The sequence below is a fragment of the Erigeron canadensis genome, chromosome 4 (genome assembly GCF_010389155.1).
Source record: "Erigeron canadensis isolate Cc75 chromosome 4, C_canadensis_v1, whole genome shotgun sequence".
Lineage (NCBI taxonomy): Eukaryota > Viridiplantae > Streptophyta > Magnoliopsida > Asterales > Asteraceae > Erigeron > Erigeron canadensis.
Genome location: NC_057764.1, coordinates 21,491,176 through 21,510,596, shown reverse-complemented (window position 1 = coordinate 21,510,596; position 19,421 = coordinate 21,491,176). Strand labels below are relative to the sequence as shown.

At 37.5% G+C, this 19,421-nt stretch overlaps 1 protein-coding gene across 1 annotated transcript; it reads right to left on the bottom strand.

Moving 5' to 3' along the window:
• Positions 1-10,042: 10,042 nt before the first annotated feature.
• LOC122597149 lies at positions 10,043-10,502 on the bottom strand. Its single transcript, XM_043769780.1, has 2 exons — positions 10,485-10,502; positions 10,043-10,410 (listed from the first exon to the last, which is right to left on the bottom strand). The coding sequence occupies exons 1-2, from the start codon at positions 10,500-10,502 to the stop codon at positions 10,099-10,101; spliced, it is 330 nt and encodes a 109-aa protein (XP_043625715.1). The 3' UTR covers positions 10,043-10,098.
• Positions 10,503-19,421: the final 8,919 nt, after the last annotated feature.

Below are 19,421 nucleotides of genomic sequence, written 5' to 3'. Positions count from 1 at the left end.
CCTTTTTTGAGACTGCTGATGGGCTGGCTGGGTCTCTATTGTCCTTGGGCAGTGAGAACATCCTAACCTTAGAAGTTTGGCCCTTTGGTACTCGCTGCTACTGTTTTGGGACAGCAGCAGGAGGTGAAGTGGAAGAAGAAGAAGTGATTTTCTTAGTCTTTTTGGGAGCTTTGGAGGTTGCTAGGGGTATTATCAGCATACCAGCTCCAGCAGAGTTTTGTTTATATATTTCAGGGTACATAGAATATAGTACCTGTTTCGTTGTTGGAGTGAGCACAACATACTTGGAATCAAATTGCTCAGGGTCGCAAGTAGGAATTTCAAATACGGAACTTGTAACCCTTGGGGAGAGAATGAATTGAGCACCTTCAGGGAGGTACTTATCTTTTAGCTCCCTTCTGAAGATTAGTGAGAGAAATCGTGCAAAAGGCACCGAGCTTGACCTGTTCTTGAATGTGACCTTCCCCTTCAGGTCTTCAAAAATTACGCTGGCAAAGTCAACATTGCGACCATTTGCCAGCGCTTTATAGTTACACGTCCACCAAAACTCCCTTAGGAGGTGGACACACATCTCCTTGGGATCACTGTAGATGGCCTTTTTAGCATGACATCCCATGATGAAGTCGAGCATTGAAAAGTATCCCTTGATTTTAGATGGGATCTCTTCAGATCCCAGATAATTATTGGCCTTGATGACTAGTTTAGATGCTTGGAAAGACACTTGATTAGAAGGAAAAATGCTTTCATTATCATACACTTTGGAAGTGAGATAGGAGAGATTTTTAGAGTGTTGTTGTTCAGGACCGTTTTCAGATAAGGTAGCCATTATAGATGAGAGTAAAGATTAAGAGGATGATATGAATGATAATTAGAGAAGAATCTTTTGAGAGAATGGAAAAGATTTGAGAGAGTTTGAGAGATTTTGAAAGGTTGAGAGAAAGAAATGAACGTAAACGATGGAGAAGTGGAAGAGATTTGTATATATATGGCATGGATATGGGTCCCATAACTGCAAAAAGTGAGTCGTCACACGTACTCTCTTTCATACGTGGCATATAAAATACTATTTTATTTAAAGAAAACTGTATATATGTACGTATGTGGGTTGTATGATGTGACCACATGAACCACGATTTCAACTGTACTCGAGTACATACGGCGCGTACAGTGTACAAGTTGCCTATTTGGGAGAAAATCGAGGTAACCGTTTGAGATATATATAATAAACTATTAACAAAAATACGTAGTGGAATACACTAAGATAAATAGAGGTATCCACTGAAGAGTCACTATTTTTTTTTATTTTAAAAATGGTTACCAAGTTTTTAGTCAGCAACACAAAGAAGGAGAGGTGGTCGCTGACAAACTTTATACAATTATTGGCAAATTGTCAGCCATCAACGGATTTTAGATGTCTTTACCAGCAGTCGTTTGCTGCTGGACTAGATAGGGACTTTCAGCACCCTATTACTTTTGTTATGCTTTTTCCCAAAGCATCAGGGATAAACGGATTTTAGAAGTCTTTACCAGCAGCCGTTTGTTGCTGGACTAGATAGGGACATTCAGCACCCTATTAATTTTTTTATACTTTTTCCCAAAGCATCAGGGATCAATGGATTTTATTTGTCTTTACCAGCAGCCGTTTGCTGCTGGACTAGATAGGGACTTTCAGCACCCTATTACTTTTGTTATGCTTTTTCCCAAAGCATCAGGGATCAACGGATTTTATTTGTCTTTACCAGCAGCCGTTTGCTGCTGGACTAGATAGAGACTTGTAGCTCTCTATTGGTTTTCTGTTCAGCGAGTAAGACACACTTGACCTCGCTGAGGTAATCTTGACAAGGGTCAAGAGTTAACTTACAAGAGACATGTAAGCTAAGTAGCAGAGTCATCATTCAGCATTCCCAACCTACTGACAAGATCCTTGAATCTTTTTTCATCTAAAGGTTTAGTGAAAATGTCAGCAAGTTGATTGTCAGTGGGGATGAAGTAGATTTCAACATCCCCATTCATGACATGGTCACGAATGAAGTGATACCTAATATCTATGTGTTTAGTTTTGGAATGCTAAACAAGATTATGTGTAATGACAATAGTGCTTGTATTGTCACACATTTTGAGGATCTTAGAGAAATCTAAGTCATAGTCAGCGAGTTGATTTTTCATCCAGAGGACTTGAGCGCAACAACTCGCTACTGATACATACTCTGCTTCAGCAGTGGAGATGGAAACTGTATGCTGTTTCTTACTAGACCAACTAGTCAGTCTTCCCCCCAACAGTTGACATCCACCACTGGTACTTTTCCTATCTAACATGCATCTAGCATAGTCAGAGTCAGAGTATGCAACTAAGTCAAAGTTTGAATCTTTGGGATACCAAAGACCTAAGGAGGAAGTCCCTTTGAGATATCTAAAAATTCTCTTGACAGCGAGTAAGTGAGACTCCCTTAGGGACGCTTGATATCTTGCACAAAGACAAGTAGCAAACATGATGTCAGGATGACTCGCTGTGAGATACATCGGCGAGCCAATCATCCCACAATAGTGAGTGGGGTTCACATGCTTTCCCTCTGGGTCAGCATGGAGATTATTTGGAGGAGACATAGGATTGGGCTGAGGAGTGATATTTGTCATATCAAACTTAGCCAACATGTCCCTAATATATTTTTCTTGGTTTATAAAAATTCCATCAGAGAGTTGATGAATTTGTAAGCCAATGAAGAAGGTTAGTTCACCCATCATACTCATTTCAAAGTGAGATGACATCAGTGAGCTAAAATTTTTGCAAAGTTTCTTGCTGGAGGATCGAAAGATTATGTCATCTACATAAATTTGGACATATAGGACATGAACACCTTTTCTATAAATAAAAAGGGTGCTATCAATGGATCCTCGTTGAAACTCATTAGAGAGAAGGAACTCAGAGAGAGTATCATACCAAGCTCTAGGAGCTTGTTGAAGACCATATTAGGCTTTGTAAAGACGATAAACATGGTGTGGCTTGGCTGGATCTTCAAAACCAGGTGGCTGCTCCACATAAACTTCTTCTTCGAGTATTCCATTTAGGAAGGAACTCTTTACATCCATTTGATATAATGTGAAGTTTCGATAAGCAACATGTGCCAAAAATAAGCGTATAGCTTCTAGTCGGGCCACTGGAATAAAGGTTTTGTCATAGTCAACACCTTCTTCTTGAAGGTAACCTTGTGCAACCAGCCTAGCCTTGTTACGTATAACAACACCATCTTCGTCCATTTTTATTCCTATAAACCCATTTTGTACCAATGGGTTCTTTACCAGGAGGAAAAGGTACCAAAAACCTGACATGTTGTCTTTGAAATTGGGTAAGCTCCTCTTGCAACCCATGAAGGGTCAATAGTTTCCTCTCCAATATTTTTGGGAGTGATCATTGACAAGAAATTAACATAGAGACATGAATTTCTGGTCGCTGATCGAGTCATAATACCCTGCTGAAGATCACCAATTACTTGATGGGCAGGATGACTAGATGTCCATTTTAGTGCAGGAATATTTGAAGAACCAAGTAGAGGGGCAGCGGAAGACTGAAGAATAGGTTTAGCAGGAGAACTATAAGAAGAGATATCAATAGTTAGAGTTGGTTCAATAGGACTTTGATCAGAAGAGCCATTTGACTAAGTAGAGTTATCATTGATGATGAGATCATCAGCAGACTCCATATCTTTAGTATTAGCTGAAGCATCATAATACTCTTCATCAGCAGAGTCATCAACTTGCAAATCACCAGCCAGTGATCTAGGTTTGGCTGATGCAGCATGGATTGATCTTAAAATGGGCTCGACTGGCTCAATCGTGTAGATGTGAGCAGCAACTTGCTCAAATTCAAGTTCCACTGAATTGTCCTCAGTGAGTAGCTGACTTTCAAGAGGCAGCGAGCAAGAAGCATCAACAAATGAGTCAACAGCCTCTATAGGAGGATCAGTGAGCTCATTGAATATATCTTCAGAGGAAGAAGATTAGATATCTTTGAGAGCAGAGGAGCTCTCATCAAAAGTGACATGAATAGATTCATCCACCTTTTGAAGACGAGTATTAAATACTCTGAAAGCTTTGCTGATGGCAGAATATCCAACGAAGTAACCATCATTAGCTTTAGGATCAAATTTTCCAAGATGATCCTTATTATTAAGAATAAAGACAGGGCAACCAAATACATGAAAGTATTTGATTTGAGGTTTCTTGCCTCTCAAAATTTCGTAGGCTGTCTTGTCATGTCTTTTGACAATGAGACAGCGATTTTGAGTTTGGCAGGCAGTGCTAACAGCCTCTGCCCAAAACCGGCTGGGCAGGGAGGACTCACTGAGCATTGTTCGTGCTGCCTCAATTAGAGTTCTGTTTCTCCTTTCAGCAACACCATTTTGCTCAGGGGTTCTAGTTGAGGAGAAATTTTGTGAGATCCCTTGATAAGCACAAAAGGATTCAAGAGTGTGGTTTTCAAACTCAGTGCCATGGTCGCTTCTGAGTTCTTTAACCCTTATGTTGTTGAGATTTTCCAGTTTCTTGATGAATTTAATGATCTCATCAGCAGCATCACTCTTGGAATGAAGAAAGATGGTCCAAGTATATCGTGAATATTCATCCATAATAACTAAAGTGTATCTGCTACCCTTTAGACTTTGGACATTTACTGGACCAAAAAGGTCCATGTGAAGAAGATGAAAACAACCCTTGACAGAGTTGGCTTGTTTTGTTTTGAAAGTAGCCCTATGGCTTTTACCTTTTTCACAAGCACCACACAGTCTATCTTTTTCAAAAGAGAGAGGAGGAAGGCCACGAACAAGGTTCTTTTTGGCCAGTGAATTGATGGTTTTAAAATTCACATGCGACATACGCTTGTGCCATAACCAATTTAATTCAGATGCTGACTTTGCAAAGAAACAAGTCTCACTATCAGTTTTGATAGGAGTGAAGTCTACAAGATACACATCTCTTTTTGATGGTGCTACCAAGACGACTTCCTTGTTAATATTTACAACAATGCCTTGATGCTTATCAAAAATCACTTTGTAGTCAGCATCACAAAGTTGACTAATGCTTATGAGATTATGTTTAAATCCATTTACATAAGCAACTTTGGAGAATTTTATAAGACCATTAGAAAGAAGACCATACCCTTCAGTTTGTCCAATGGAGTTATCACCAAACACTACAGTAGGACCAGGTGCCTCTGTATAGTTATCCAGCTGGGACTTAGAGCCAGTCATGTGTTTTGAACAACCACTATCCAAATACCACACTCCTTTTCCCAGCGAGCCCTGCATGGATATAATAGAAGGATTTAGGCTTCACTTTGGGATTCATCAATAACCCTGCCAGCAGGGTTAGGGGAAGTTTCATTAGAGGTAGATTTTGGCTCTGTAGATAGAGCATCCTCAAGAGTGGAAAAGTTACCCACATTGACATTTCCAAAGGTAGGATCATTTTCTTCAAAAGGCATGATGTTAGTCTCATTGCTTTGATGATATACATAGTTGCTGACTACGTCAGGAGCACTATATTCAATCAGCATGGATGGATGTCCCCATGCATTTGAAATGACTCTTTGGGAATAAGGAATTTCAATGTGCTGGGAAGAGATATACTCAGCAACATTTTGATCAGTGACAGAAGAGGGTTCACTGGAGCTAGGTTCAGGAGAAGGATTTTCACTGACCCTAGTAGACGATGAGGATGCTCCAGCAGACATAGAAGAACTTGGTTGAATAACAACCTCTGGAGCAATCCTTGAGCTTACACTTTCACATTTAGAGGCTACATGTCCTCTGCTGCTGCATAGATAACATTTTTTGACAGAGGAAGTGCCTTTTTGGTTAAAAATGAGAAAGTATCTCAGCTAAGATGAAAGATCATTGACTCGCTGAGTAAGCTCATTGATTTGAGGATTAGCGGAAGATGCCTTGTCTTTTTTCTTAGACTTAGATTTGTTTCTTTGTTTGGGTCTAGGTGGAGGCATCTGAAGAACAGGACCAAGTATGGATTGACCATTGTGATTATAAGGATTTTGATATCCTTGAATGGTTGTCCATGCTTGTCTTCTAGCAGGGTAGGAAGAAGAGGATGGACCCCGCTGAGATAGAGGTTGAGGATGAGGCATTCTTTTAGGAGTAGTTGGCCTAGATTGATGATTGGGGGTTGCTGACCTTATTTGCCTATGAGGCAGATGTTTGGGGTAGAAATTTTACTACTAGGATCTTGAATATATTTTTCAGATTAAGTCCTTTTATGGTTACTCCGTGGTCCTGTATGAATTTAAAGGATCCTTGATCCTATATTGATAAATATAGCTGTTAAACTCGTATTGTCTTGTTGTATAAGGATCTTGATATCTTCAAGATCTAAGATCGAACTAACGAATATACGTCTAGTGTATTAAGTCTTATTTGCAGGAATCAAGTCAAATACGTGTTTTATATTAAAAACATGTTATAACGGCTAGTCTACCACTTCATTCACAAGAATCGGGATTGATAACGGAATTACTTGAAGAGGAATGATTCACAACATTCATTCAGCAATCATCATGAACAACAACACTTTAGTTTACTAGCATCTTTATTTATTCATTCATTCATATCATTGTAAACACTTATTCATTGAATTGCTATCATGATAAAAGAATAACTGGAGAGTCGATTGCATCTTCCCGGGGTTTTTTACCTAAGATCACTTAACTGGATCAAGGGTTTTTCCTCGTCAATAAAATTCTGGTGTCTTTACTTTTACTTGCATTTCATTAAGATCTTTACTTTTATTCGTATTTAATTAAGATTTATACTTTATTTTGCATTATTTTACATTATCTTCAACCTTTTTCTTATTTACTCAAAGTATTTCGATCTCAAAGTATTTCGATCTCAAAGACCTTTACAAACTCGTTTTTAGAACAAACTCTTAGTTTATTTATTTTTGATAAGAAAACTTTCCTTTTTATTCGAAGATCCTTGAACACCAAACCCCACTTACAAATCTTCGGTTCATTAGTTGTCTAAAATCCTTTCTAAAATTATCTTAGGTAATTTTTGACAGAAACAATTTGGCGCCCACCGTGGGGCAAAAATGTGTTTTTGCTGAAAAAGATTTGGATTTATCAAACATTTTGCTTTCGAAAATCTCTTTTTACATCATAATTAAAAATTATTTTTTGCATCTTCTTTGAAAGTTATTTTCCAAAATCATGTTTGATCAATCTCAAAATTCTTTTTCTTTTGATTCAATGTACGATTATCCTTACGTTAAAGAAAGTTTAAGAAATCCTCTTGAGAATGCAAGGTTTCTAGCTGAACAAACTTTGAAAGGGAATACTGAAGGCATACCATCTGTAGATCCTTATTTAGCCCTAATATGGAAGAGATATTTCGATCGAATTGATGAAGAAATGTCTGGAATAAGATTCAACAAGCAAATTCAAGAATCACATGAATCGGAGATGAATTATGCAGTGAAGCCCAAAATCAAAAAGGAATCAGTACTGAAGGTCAAGAAGAGTATCCTGAAGATTAAGCCACTTAACAAAATCCAGAAAGATTCAGGTATAAACAATGAAGGTAAGAATGTAAGAAAATATTTGCAATTTTCTGATTATCATTTTATGACCGATTTATTTGGCCTTATAACTATAATGAATGGTCTGGGGGACAAAGTTAATTGGCCAAAAGCAATACCCAGAAATTTACATTTGAAAGGAATAAATGGTGTGTTTTTCATGGAATTTTTGGTCATGAAATTGAAAAATGTATAGCATTTAATTATGAATTATGGAGATTAATATATAAAGGTTTGTTAGACGAGATACTTCCTAATAAAAATTGGAGGTTAACCCAAGACTAATTTCTAAGTAGTTCTTTCTTATTACTAATGTGAGACTATGAGTCGTGATTAGCCATTGAGGCTAACATGAATCATTAGTGTGTATTTTTGTTTGGGAACGCAATTGCAGGAATATCAATATCCAGGATCTTGACAAATGAAGATCATGAGTTGTTACACAAGGTATAAAGTTGAAACGGTTTATTACAAAAGTTTGAATTCTGTAAAACGAATAAAGGGTTGAAGGGAAACACCTTCTCAAAACGACTGAGGTTTAACAGTACACCTCTTTTCGCCCATGACGCATGTTAGAAAAAAAAGTTTTGATTGTGGGTAGACCTTCACGATTGGAACTAAAATAAATGGTTGTTGATTTTTTCAATCAATGGAAAGAAGGGTTCATGATCTTTACGATCATACAAAAAAGAATAGAGTTAATATCTCTATTAAAGGAAAAAATAATTAATGAACAAAGGATTAACAATTAATGAACAAAGGATTAACAATTAAATTGCCTGATTCTTGTATATTATAGTCAATGCTTTCTCACAAGAAAACAGGAAGAAGTCAAACAAATAAAGATCCATGTAAGTGTAAATCGACAAAGAAAGGTATGAAATCCAAGATATTTATTAATATTAAAATAATTACAATAGGAATTAAGAAAAAGGCCTCCTATTATGGTGATTATGAGAAGGTACTTTAACGTCAATTCCCAGTTTGCTTTCTTTAGTTGCTTCACTTTCACCAAAAATTTGAGGATATTTGATTTTAAGCCACCCAAAAAGCTTTTTAAATTTCTAACCTCCATCTTAGTATCGTCGAGCTCTTTCCTCAAACTTGCCATTTCTTTTAAGATCTTGTTTCTGGTGTCCATAACTGAGTTTAGGAGTTGATTTGCATTATTAATCGTTTCATCCTTGTATGAGATTTCTGCATCATAAGCATTTGATAATTTTTCGATAAGCTGCGAAAGAAAGATAAAAGTTTTTAGAAAAATGAAAGAAGATCAAAATATGTGATTAAGAAAAATACTTACTGAAATAGATTGATCCCTAAGTCTCTTAGGAGTTTTGCGTCTAGATGATGATTCACTTTCCATGCTATAGTTGTAAATGTTAATAGAAAAAGAGAAGATAATCTTTATGTGTTCTCTAGGCATAAAGTTGTGTGTTAGGATTTTATTATCTTAGATATAAATAGAGCAAACAGGAAATATCAACCGGTGCATTAAGTGTCAATAGTCAAATCAAAGCGCAGGAGAAGTGTGAACACAAGTACATTAGGAAGTAAATAACATTGAATAGATATTTTTTGGAAGATATGTCATAAATGCAGGTTCATAAAGTGGAGATACGAAAGTCTTGACTTATGAAAGACGGATTCCCTTATGGACAATTAACAAAGCCAAGGTACATTATTTAAAATAATTGCAATGATTTCTTATGTTGCTCTAAATTACTAGCAAATGCTTCCTTAGCAAACGACTCTTCTAATTTAGATAATGTACTACTCCACTTGTTGACATCCCAGTTAGGATTTTCTAAACCCATAGTATTAGCCTCTGCTGCCATTAATAACTTAGCCTCTAGGACTTAGATGGCTGCGTCCATATGAAATGTCTTTAGTAATGCTTCATGTTCTTCATAATGACATGCTATGTTTTTGTGTAGTTTAGATCTAGCTTTAGATGTTTCAACAACTGCATCATCTAATGCTTCCCTTCGTAGGATAGAAACTTTACTGAGACGAGCAATAGTTCGGTTCTTCTCTTGTAATTGATGCTCGTAACAATCGATCAATTGTTTGAATTTCTAGGATAGAAAAAAGAATTTGTTAAGGTACAAAAGAAGCACTAAACGGAAATAAAAATATATGCTTACCAAATCAAATTCTTCCTTAACTTCATTGAATTGTTGATGAAAATTCTCATCTTCATAGTTTTTGAGATTCAGAGATTTAGATTTGATATTGGAAGTATCACTAGGATTAGAATGATTCATGATTAATAGTAAATAATGAGCAACGAAGGGAATATAGGTATAAGTAGGCTGAGATCTCAAAATTATCTCAACTATATTTCAAAATAATCCTAAATTACTAGGGACAGTTAAGATAAAAGAAATAAGGAAGCCAACAAAATACTGAAAGAAACCAAAAAGAAAATATAAATTAAAAGATACAAAGTTTATATAACAAATACGATTACAGAATAGAAAATAACTAAAATATTAATTCATTACATAAAGAGAGCTATTTTCCGTTTCTCTGATTGATTTCCGGATGAAGCCTCTTGAACTTTGAGACCATAGTCTCGAGGATTAAGACGTTTCCTTTTGCCTTTTCAAGTGGTCCATGAACTTCAGCCAACTCTTTGTAACATTGGATTAGTTCTTCTTTCAAAGTTGTCATGTCTTTTCCCCAACGTCCAATAGCTTCCAGAGTCAGACCTTTGTGTTCTTGCCTGATTTGGTCAGAAAGTACTAAACAGTCTCCCAAATCTTTGAATAGCTTGTCTTGCTTTTCTCCAAGTTCTTTTGATCGTCGCTCGAATTCTTCAACAACCTACATGTAGCAGAATATAGTTAAGAAACGAATAATAATAATCTAAAGATTAGGAATAATCAAAAAATCCTTACAGATGTAGAGGTCGACATGATGATGAGAAGAAAAAAGTTCTTTTTAGGAGGCGGTGGAATTGCTTTTGTGAGATGAAAGAATGAGTTAGGAATAGAAGAATATAAATAGGGAGTAATCAGAATTTATTGCTCGGTAGTTGGAAATTAACTCCGATAAGTCATGACCTTTGACATTTAATCAAAACGATGCATCTCGAAAAAGAAAATTAAGACACAAAAATTAATCTAAATAGACATTCTATGAAATAGTCTCCTGAAATTTCAAAATAATAACATAACACGATCAAACATTTATTATAGAAACATTAAAAGTCGAAGAAAAATAACAGTGTTCATACAAAACCAAATGATTCAACAATAAGTAATAACGTCATTTAATTAGAATCACATCTTCGTCCTCTGAAGACTCCTTCTTCCCTGAAGCCTTTCTTTTGAGTCTCTTTGATTTGTTAACAGGGGCTGAAATATCGTTGGTAACTTCCTTAATGATCAAACTAGCCAAAGTCTTTTCCCATGTTTTGATATTCCAACCTTCTGGTTCGCAGCCCATTTCCTTAGCAGTCTTTGCCATTTCAATCCTGTCCTTAAGAGTAACGATAGATGCACTCAGAATAACTTCCTCCTTATGAATTCTAAGTTTTTCCTCTTGCTCTTACTTAAATTCCTTAAATTCATAGTTCAATTTGGCAATCTTGGTACTTAAACCTTCTACTTCAGCAAATAGGTCATTATTTTTTGCTTTCTCAACCTCAACCATTTCTATTTGAACTTCAACATCTAATTCACACTCATTTAGAGACCTTCCAAAACTAAGAATCAAATGTTCGATAGCCTAGAAATAGTAAAACGAAATATTAAAGGAAATAATTTTAACTAAAAATCAGTTATGAATGAATGTTTAATACCGTGGAAATATCTTTGACGGAACTCCCAAAAGTAACATTCTCTGGTAATTGAGCGATTAGTTCAACGAATGGAGCCTTCTTTGGAATCTCCATCAGCTTAATGAGTTTCCTGACATTCACTGAACGTTTCTTTTTCTTTCCGTTAACTTTTTTGCTTTCCTTATCCATATCTAAGTAAATATTGGAAATTAAAAATTCGTGAGATAAACAACAATTCCTATCCAAAGGGAACAATTATAGGTAAATAATTCGTATCAGATTTGGTCTATAGAAAACGAACCTTTTTAGGAAATAGCGATCTGGATTGTGAAAATAAGCCAAAATGTAGAGTGAGACTATAAACCTAAAATTTGTGAATAAAGTCTTTTAAGATTTCAATGGCCGACAATGACTTGGAAAACTTATCTTTATTTTCAATGAAACATAAGTTTTGGGGACAATTGTTTGGAGTAGAATTTTTACTACTAGGATCTTGAATACCTTTTTCAAATTAAGTCCTTTTATGGTTACTCCGTGGTCCTGTATGAAATTAAAGGATCCTCGATCCTATATTGATAAATATAGCTGTTAAACTCGTATTGTCATGTTGTATAAGGATCTTGATATCTTCAAGATCTAAGATCGAACTAACGAATATACGTCTAGTATATTAAGTCTTATTTGCAGGAATCAAGTCAAAGACGTGTTTTATGTTAAAAACGTGTTACAACGGCTAGTCTACCACTTCATCCACAAGAATCGGGATTGATAACGGAATTACTTGAAGAGGAATGATTCACAACGATCATGTAAAGTCAATTCAGCGAAGAAGAGTGATTCAAGGAAGATCCCGGATATTTCGGAATTATAGTTCAACGTCTAGCTATATAAATAGAAGGAAAGATAGATCTGCACTGAGGACGAACACACATATCAACACTCTCACTTCAACAACATTCATTCAGCAATCATCATGAACAACAACACTTTAGTTTACTAGCATCTTTATTTATTCATTCATTCATATCATTGTAAACACTTATTCATTGAATCGCTATCATGATAAAAGAATAACTGGAGGGTCTATTGCATCCTCCCGGGGTTTTTTACCTAAGATCACTTAACTGGATCAAGGGTTTTTCCTCGTCAACAAAATTCTGGTGTCTTTACTTTTACTTGCATTTCATTAAGATCTTTACTTTTATTCGTATTTAATTAAGATTTATACTTTATTTTGCATTATTTTACATTATCTTCAACCGTTTTCTTATTTACTCAAAGTATTTCGATCTCAAAGATCTTTACAAACTCGTTTTTAGAACAAACTCTTAGTTTATTTATTTATGATAAGAAAACTTTCCTTTTTATTTGAAGATCCTTGAACACCAAACCCCACTTACAAATCTTCGGTTCATTAGTTGTCTAAAATCCTTTCTAAATTTATCTTAGGTAATTTTTGACCGAAACAGCAGATACTCCCTATTTGTCATAGAGGATAGAGAATGCTGATTAGGCATTTGTCCTCTCTGTGGGGTTGTGGGACTCGCTTGCTGATGTGGCAAGTGTCCTCGCTGAGGAGTTGTGGACCTGTTTTGAGAGGTGAACCTTTCTCTTTGAGGAGTGTTACACCTAGAGGAAGTCCTAGGTCTAGACAAGTTTTGAGGGGTCTGCTGATTAGATAGATCATCAGCAGGTAAATCCCTAGATGGAAGTACTTGCTGAAGTCTATCATCAGCGAACCTGACATGTCTTCTCATTTGACGGTCCTGCTAGTCATCCTTATGGCTAACATGAGCAGGCTCTTGAGACGAAGAGGTTGAAGGAGCACATGAAGGTTGCTGACTGACTGAATTCACTCTCAAAGGAGTGTTGTAGTCATAAGACACAACAACTGTGCTTCTCTTAAAGGGTTCAACAGACTTGTTGGGAAGCTGCTGAGGAGTAATGGGTTTATACCCATCACTTGAGATATTCCCTTTAAAGGTTCTTGGAGGAGAATACTGAATTCTCCCTTCATGTGGCATCATGCCAACAATAGGGAGGTGAGAGAACATGTTATAGGTGCTGGTCGAAGAACTAGCATTTTTAACTTCAGCAGAAGAAGATACACTGGTGGAAGAAGTGGCCCTTACATCCATTTTAGTGTGGTAGTCATTTTGTCCCTTGACAAAGTACCACTTTTTCATCTCTTCAGGAGAGATTGTAGAGGAGGGAGGAATAGAAATTTCTGGCTTAACATCATCGTTAAACGAGTCAACAAGTGAAGCAGCAGCATCAAAATCGCCACCAATCACTGCTTGAACTTGAGCAGGGACTTGTTCACTTAGACACTGATGATGAAACTTAGAAGCTTTTGACCATGAGGTCACAATCTTCTTTTGATTAGAGACTTCAAGCTTGAGTTTTTCATTCTCAAGTTGGAGTTTTTGAGTCATTAGCTCGTGAGACTAACATTTTTCAGTTTCAAGAGTTTTTCTGACTTTTCACTTAATTCTGTGCCAGCAGAGTTAAGTTTTGTTTGAAGTTCAGTGTGTAAGAGTTTCTACAAAGTGAAGATCACAGGACAAAGACTCAATAATTTGGTCTTGTCATCGTCAGAAGAGGAGAGAAGAGAATGTACCTTTTTGACAGTGACATTTACGCACTTTCTAGAGGAGACTTGATCTTTGGTCAGTGCATCACCATCAGTGAGTGCCATCAGGCACATGGTGTCAACATAATCTTCATCATTTGACTCATCCGAGTCACCCCAATCATGACTTCAGCGACCAGTCCTTTTGCTGGTGTTTTGGCTTCCTCATTTTCAGCCATCTTAGCCTTCAGCTGATAGTATTTGTTCCTGTACTCATCAGTAGACTTGGAAGTGTTAGATTTGGGAGCTGCTGGGGTGGGGATAGAGACCCTGCATTCTTTTTGGTAATGGCCTTTTCTGCCACACCTTCAGCATTCTTCCTGTGATTTATCAACAGGAGGCTTGTAAGGAGCAATCGACTTACGGTTGTTCCATTTATGGAATATTTCTTTCCAGCAAGAAGAACAAAGCTCATAAAGTCACTAAACATCTTTTGTTTTTCATCAGCATCAAGCTCATCATCAAGAGTTTGAATAGGAATAGGAAGATTAGAAGTGCTGGCACCATTATTGAGATCGATGGACTCAACAGAGATAAGAGCAATAGGATCAGAAATTGGATGGAAAGAGATGCTGATGGAGGAAGAGGAGCCAGCATGTCTCCTAGCATCAGCAGAGGCTTGAATGTTTTGAGCCAAAGCCCTCTCTTCAAATTGAAGAGTGCCAAAAAGTTCCTCAAGATCAAAATCCTGAATTTTCTTTATCGTACGGAGTGTTTGTCTTAAGTTTTGCCACTTAAGAGGAAGAGAATCGATGAATTTGTGGCATACTTCAAAATTATCTTGAGTAATGCCAACATTAGTCATATCATTGAGCAACCCTTTAAAGCGAGTATAGGTGCCCTCAAGACTTTCATCAGGAAGAGAGAAGAAGTTTTCATAGGCCTGTTTTAGGTCTATTTTCTTTATTTTAATAAGGTCAGCAGAACCTTCATAGGTGCTGACCAACCTATCCCAGACTTCCTTTGAAGAGGGATACTTGATGACAAGCTTCAGGATTTCAGTAGGAAGAGTGACAATAATCATCTTTTTAAGCCTGGCATCAAGATTAACCAGTTTTAAGCCGAGACTAACATTTTTGCAGATCTTGAGATGGAGGATGACAATGGCAGCGAGTTCGATCCACAAGATTCACATGCTGAAGTTACACTCGCTGCCGCTGAAGAAAGTGAAGAAGAAATTGTTGTTGGTGATTTCCCGGATAATGAGTTGGGTTATGTTATCATGGCCTCTTCTCCCAAGCATGATGAAGATCTCCCTATCTTTTTGGCTGAGATGCCTCCTCCTCCCAGCTTCTCTCCAAGGCCTACAGCTGAATTTGATCAAGTAGGTCACTATGGGGATTTCCAAAGTGATGTTTCTAAAAAGGAGCTGACAAGAAGAAAGGACTTGTGCTCCAATCAAAGGATTAGGCCAGGTGCCTATGCTGAAACTGAAGAAGTTGATGATGACATTATTATGGAAGTGCCTCCTTTTCATCATCCAGACTTCTTCAAGATACCATGTGCCAGGTATCCTGTCTTGTTGAAGTCTCTTCAGGTTCCTCTAGCTGATGAGGAACTTCAGACAGCCTTCACTGCTGTCCAAGTACCTGGACTAGATTATGTACAGACATGCCAACTGCATGAACTTTTGAGGAGAGTGCAAAAGGAAGTACACTTTAAACTCAAGGATGTAGTTGCTGGAAATGATACTATTATTGATGAGCTTGCTGAGCAAAAGGATGCCATCTTTCAAATTACAAAGGCTCAGCATGCTCAAACTCTCTCTCATGAGCGCCTCCTTCATCGAAATCAAAACTTACTTGATGCCAGCATGAAAAGGGTCAGTGTTTCCAATTCTTCAATTTCTGCCTCGCTTGATAACTTAAAAGAACAACTTTCCAAATCATCGATGGCAAATGAAATGCCTGGTCTCTTATCATCGCTTGAACAACTCTCCCAATCCAACATTATTTTCACCGCTCATCTCAATCAACTCCAACACTCCATAAACTCATTATCTCATAGTCAAAATAATTTTCTCACCACTTTCACAAGTGAAATCTCCTCCCTTAAAACCTCACTTTTCGCCAAGTCCCCCTTCCAGGTCGTTGTTGACAAAAAGGTCCTTGAGGAGTCTGTCAGCAGGACCAAGAAACTGGAGGAAGAGGTGCGCAACCTAAAGGGCTTAATGACTGAAATGATGGGTCTCCTCAAGAAAGAGAAGGTGGAAGTAGTTGGTTCTTATGCTACTTCCAAGGGGGAGAATACTGCTGAGGAGATCCCAGCAACCAAAAATGATAAGGTGGAAGATGCTCTCCAATAACAAAACAAGAATGATGATGCTGAGAAGGTTGTAGAACCGGCAGCAATTGTTGAGGGGGAGCAAGCTGAAATTGAAAAGAAGGTCGCTGAGGATGTGCCAGCGAGGCCAATAAATGTGTCTTCCTTCAGGCCAACTGACGAGTTCCACGCTGCACTAGTAAAAAGGTTTGCCAGCAAAGACAAGGGCAAAGCATTTGTGTCTACTCAAAGCAAGCCACTCAAAGTTTCTACATCAGCAAGGGAACAACAAGAAAACTCATGTCTGGAGCTTTTCCCAAAGCCTCATCTTTCCCACAAGCAACTGCTGAACTTACTCCAACAGAGATTGTCATTCAAGAAGAGTTGAAGCAAAAGAAAATGCAAGAAGAGCTCTCTCAAAAGTTCATAAGTGAGCAGACTGTTGGTGAACAACTTAAGAATGCTGATGAAGAAACAAAAAGACTTGGTCAGCAGTCTGGTGGCTTGGAGGCACTAAGAAAGAAAGAAGAAGAATTCTTTGCTGAGAAGAACAATGCACGATAGACTTATCTTGACTCAAGAAAAAGAAGGCAAAGAAATGAAGAGATCTTGTGGGTCAAGCCTTCTCTTACTCAGCAAGGAATAAATCTACAAATACAAAGGAAAGGTGTGCCCAGGATGTTTACTCTAAAGAATGTCAAATCAGACACTCTTGGGCCCACTGAATGGATCGAGATCTACAAGCTGATAAAAGACAATAAAACTGTTGTATATGATCCATTGCTGAAGATGGCTGGTGACCAGATCAAGCAGACAAGGAGGTTGGAAAAGAAGTACAAGGTTGAAGACTCCTTGCTCAGCGCTGCCAGACATCCATATTCTCCTCCCCCTCAGCAACCTAGAAGTGGTGTCAAGAGGACAGCTTCTGGTCAGGTTACTTCCTCTCTCCCCACTATGCTTAGAGCTTTACCAAAATCCGATATTGGGGAGGAATCATCGCTCAACCTTCATTTGCCTTCAAGATTATTGTTTGTGGAAGGATTGTATAGTGAAAATCTGGGAGGTTTCTGCTTTTGTAATGTTCATGGTCATGAACTCTTCTTCAGGACCAGTGAAATTCCCATCGCTCCCTCTAGATTTCTTGTTAAATTAAGAAAGTATTGTTCAAGGACTTCAAACAATCCAAGGTTCATCAAGCTAATTGATCAAGAATTAATGAAGTCCGAAAGGCAAAAGGATAAGGCATTCATTGAAGCAAAACAAGAATCTGTGTGGGAGTAGATTAATACTTGTAATTTTACTTTGCTGTATTTGTAAATTGTTTGTCATATATAGAATCAGCATTGTACCAAAAATCTCCTGTCAAATACTTGTCAGTGCAAGCATTACTCAGCTAAGTCTCCTCAGCGAATGGGGGGAGATTGTTGAGTTATGGATTCGCTGAGAGACTCAGCAAGTCTCTTCTTCAGCGAGTAGCTCCTTCAGCGATCTCTCAGTGATCAATATTATCTTCACTTAAAGGATAAGTTCAATGACTCAACGTTATATTTGTAAGTCAAATATGGGCGGGAAGATGAAGATAAGAAGAGTGGTCCTAAAGACACGTGTTGATCAAGAAAATTGAAGACATGTGATCATGTACCAAAACAGTACCTGGGTCTTTCTCTCTCATACCGGATTTGGAAAAAAACAAGATGAAGACAGAGAACCCTGCAGATCTGAGAGATCCACCAATACATGGTTGACAACCTTGAAGTGTCAACATCTATTGGGTTGTCATGTGATTCCCATCTCTGCCTATATAAAGAATCACTTGACCTAGCCGCAACCCTTGTTGGTGTAGTTCTGCAATTGTCACTTTGTGTTGTGTTTCTTATTATAGAACATTTAAGTTTTTGTGTGTCAAAAACTTAACAAGTATTTCTCAATTTTCTTCTTTGTAAACCAACCATGTATTCAGTGTTTAATTAATATACATATAGTTAAACGTGTTTACTTTCTTATCATGTATCTTTTGTTTACTCTGTTTTGATTGTTAAACTTGGGACTTTCAATTAGTCCACTGGACCTCTGATTTTACCAGGTCAGTCACAATCTCAGGAGCATCAGGTGTTGCTCCTGGTGTTCTTTGAACATACATAGGTACGTATCTACCCTCAGTTAATATAGTCATTAAGTAGGGTTCCACACCGGCGATGTGAAGAAGCATTCTCTCCTTCCAAGACCTAAAATCTTTGGGCTCGAATTTTGGAGGAGTAGACACATAACCAAAGTCACGTGTATTCACAAGGCTTGGTACAGACGACATGTTCTTGTTTTAAAGAAAAGATTTTAAAAAGAGAAAAGAACAGAGAATTAATGTAAACACAAGAAGGAAAACAGATCTTGTTCCAATGATTTAGGAACGGTGGCTCTGATACCACTTGACAGCCCATGAATGCACAACTTATGTTATAAGTATGTTAGACAAGAAAGTAAATAAGAAGATAAACAACAAGAACAATGACAAGTTCAAATGTAATAAATCTATGCAAGTATAATCATATGTATCATTGATTAAACGATGAATACATGGTCGATATTACAAACTTGACTTACAAGAATACAAATGAACAAAGTAATTGCTAAGACTAGACACACTAAAATCTTAAACAATTACAAGTGACACACACTTTAGAGGTGATAAACACACTTGATACAATGCGGCTATGTTGCTTTATATAGGGAAGGAATTAGGGCAACACAACCTTCCTTTGATGGTGATAGATGGTGGTTGTCGACGTCCCATTGGCTCCTTGTACTTCCTTGCAAGAGCCCTTGTCTTCTTTACCAAAACGGGTATGAGAGAGAAAACCCTTGTTTTGGTCCCAACTTGTATCTTTGCCATATAAAGTATTTTACAGTTGGAAGAACCACCATGTGACTCTCATCTTCATCTGGTTTGAAATCTTCCCGCCTTGACCAACAATTTGGGCAGCATACAACCCGCTGAAGAGAGTCACTGGACTCGCTGAACACTCGCTGACGACACACGTCAGCGAGCAAGTCTTGTCAGCGAATCCAAGACTCAACAGTTGTCGAGGAGAAGTCTCTAGAAAAAATCGCATATTGTTGGGTCTTTAAAATGTAAGACGCTAAAAGTAGCTACAATAATAACGA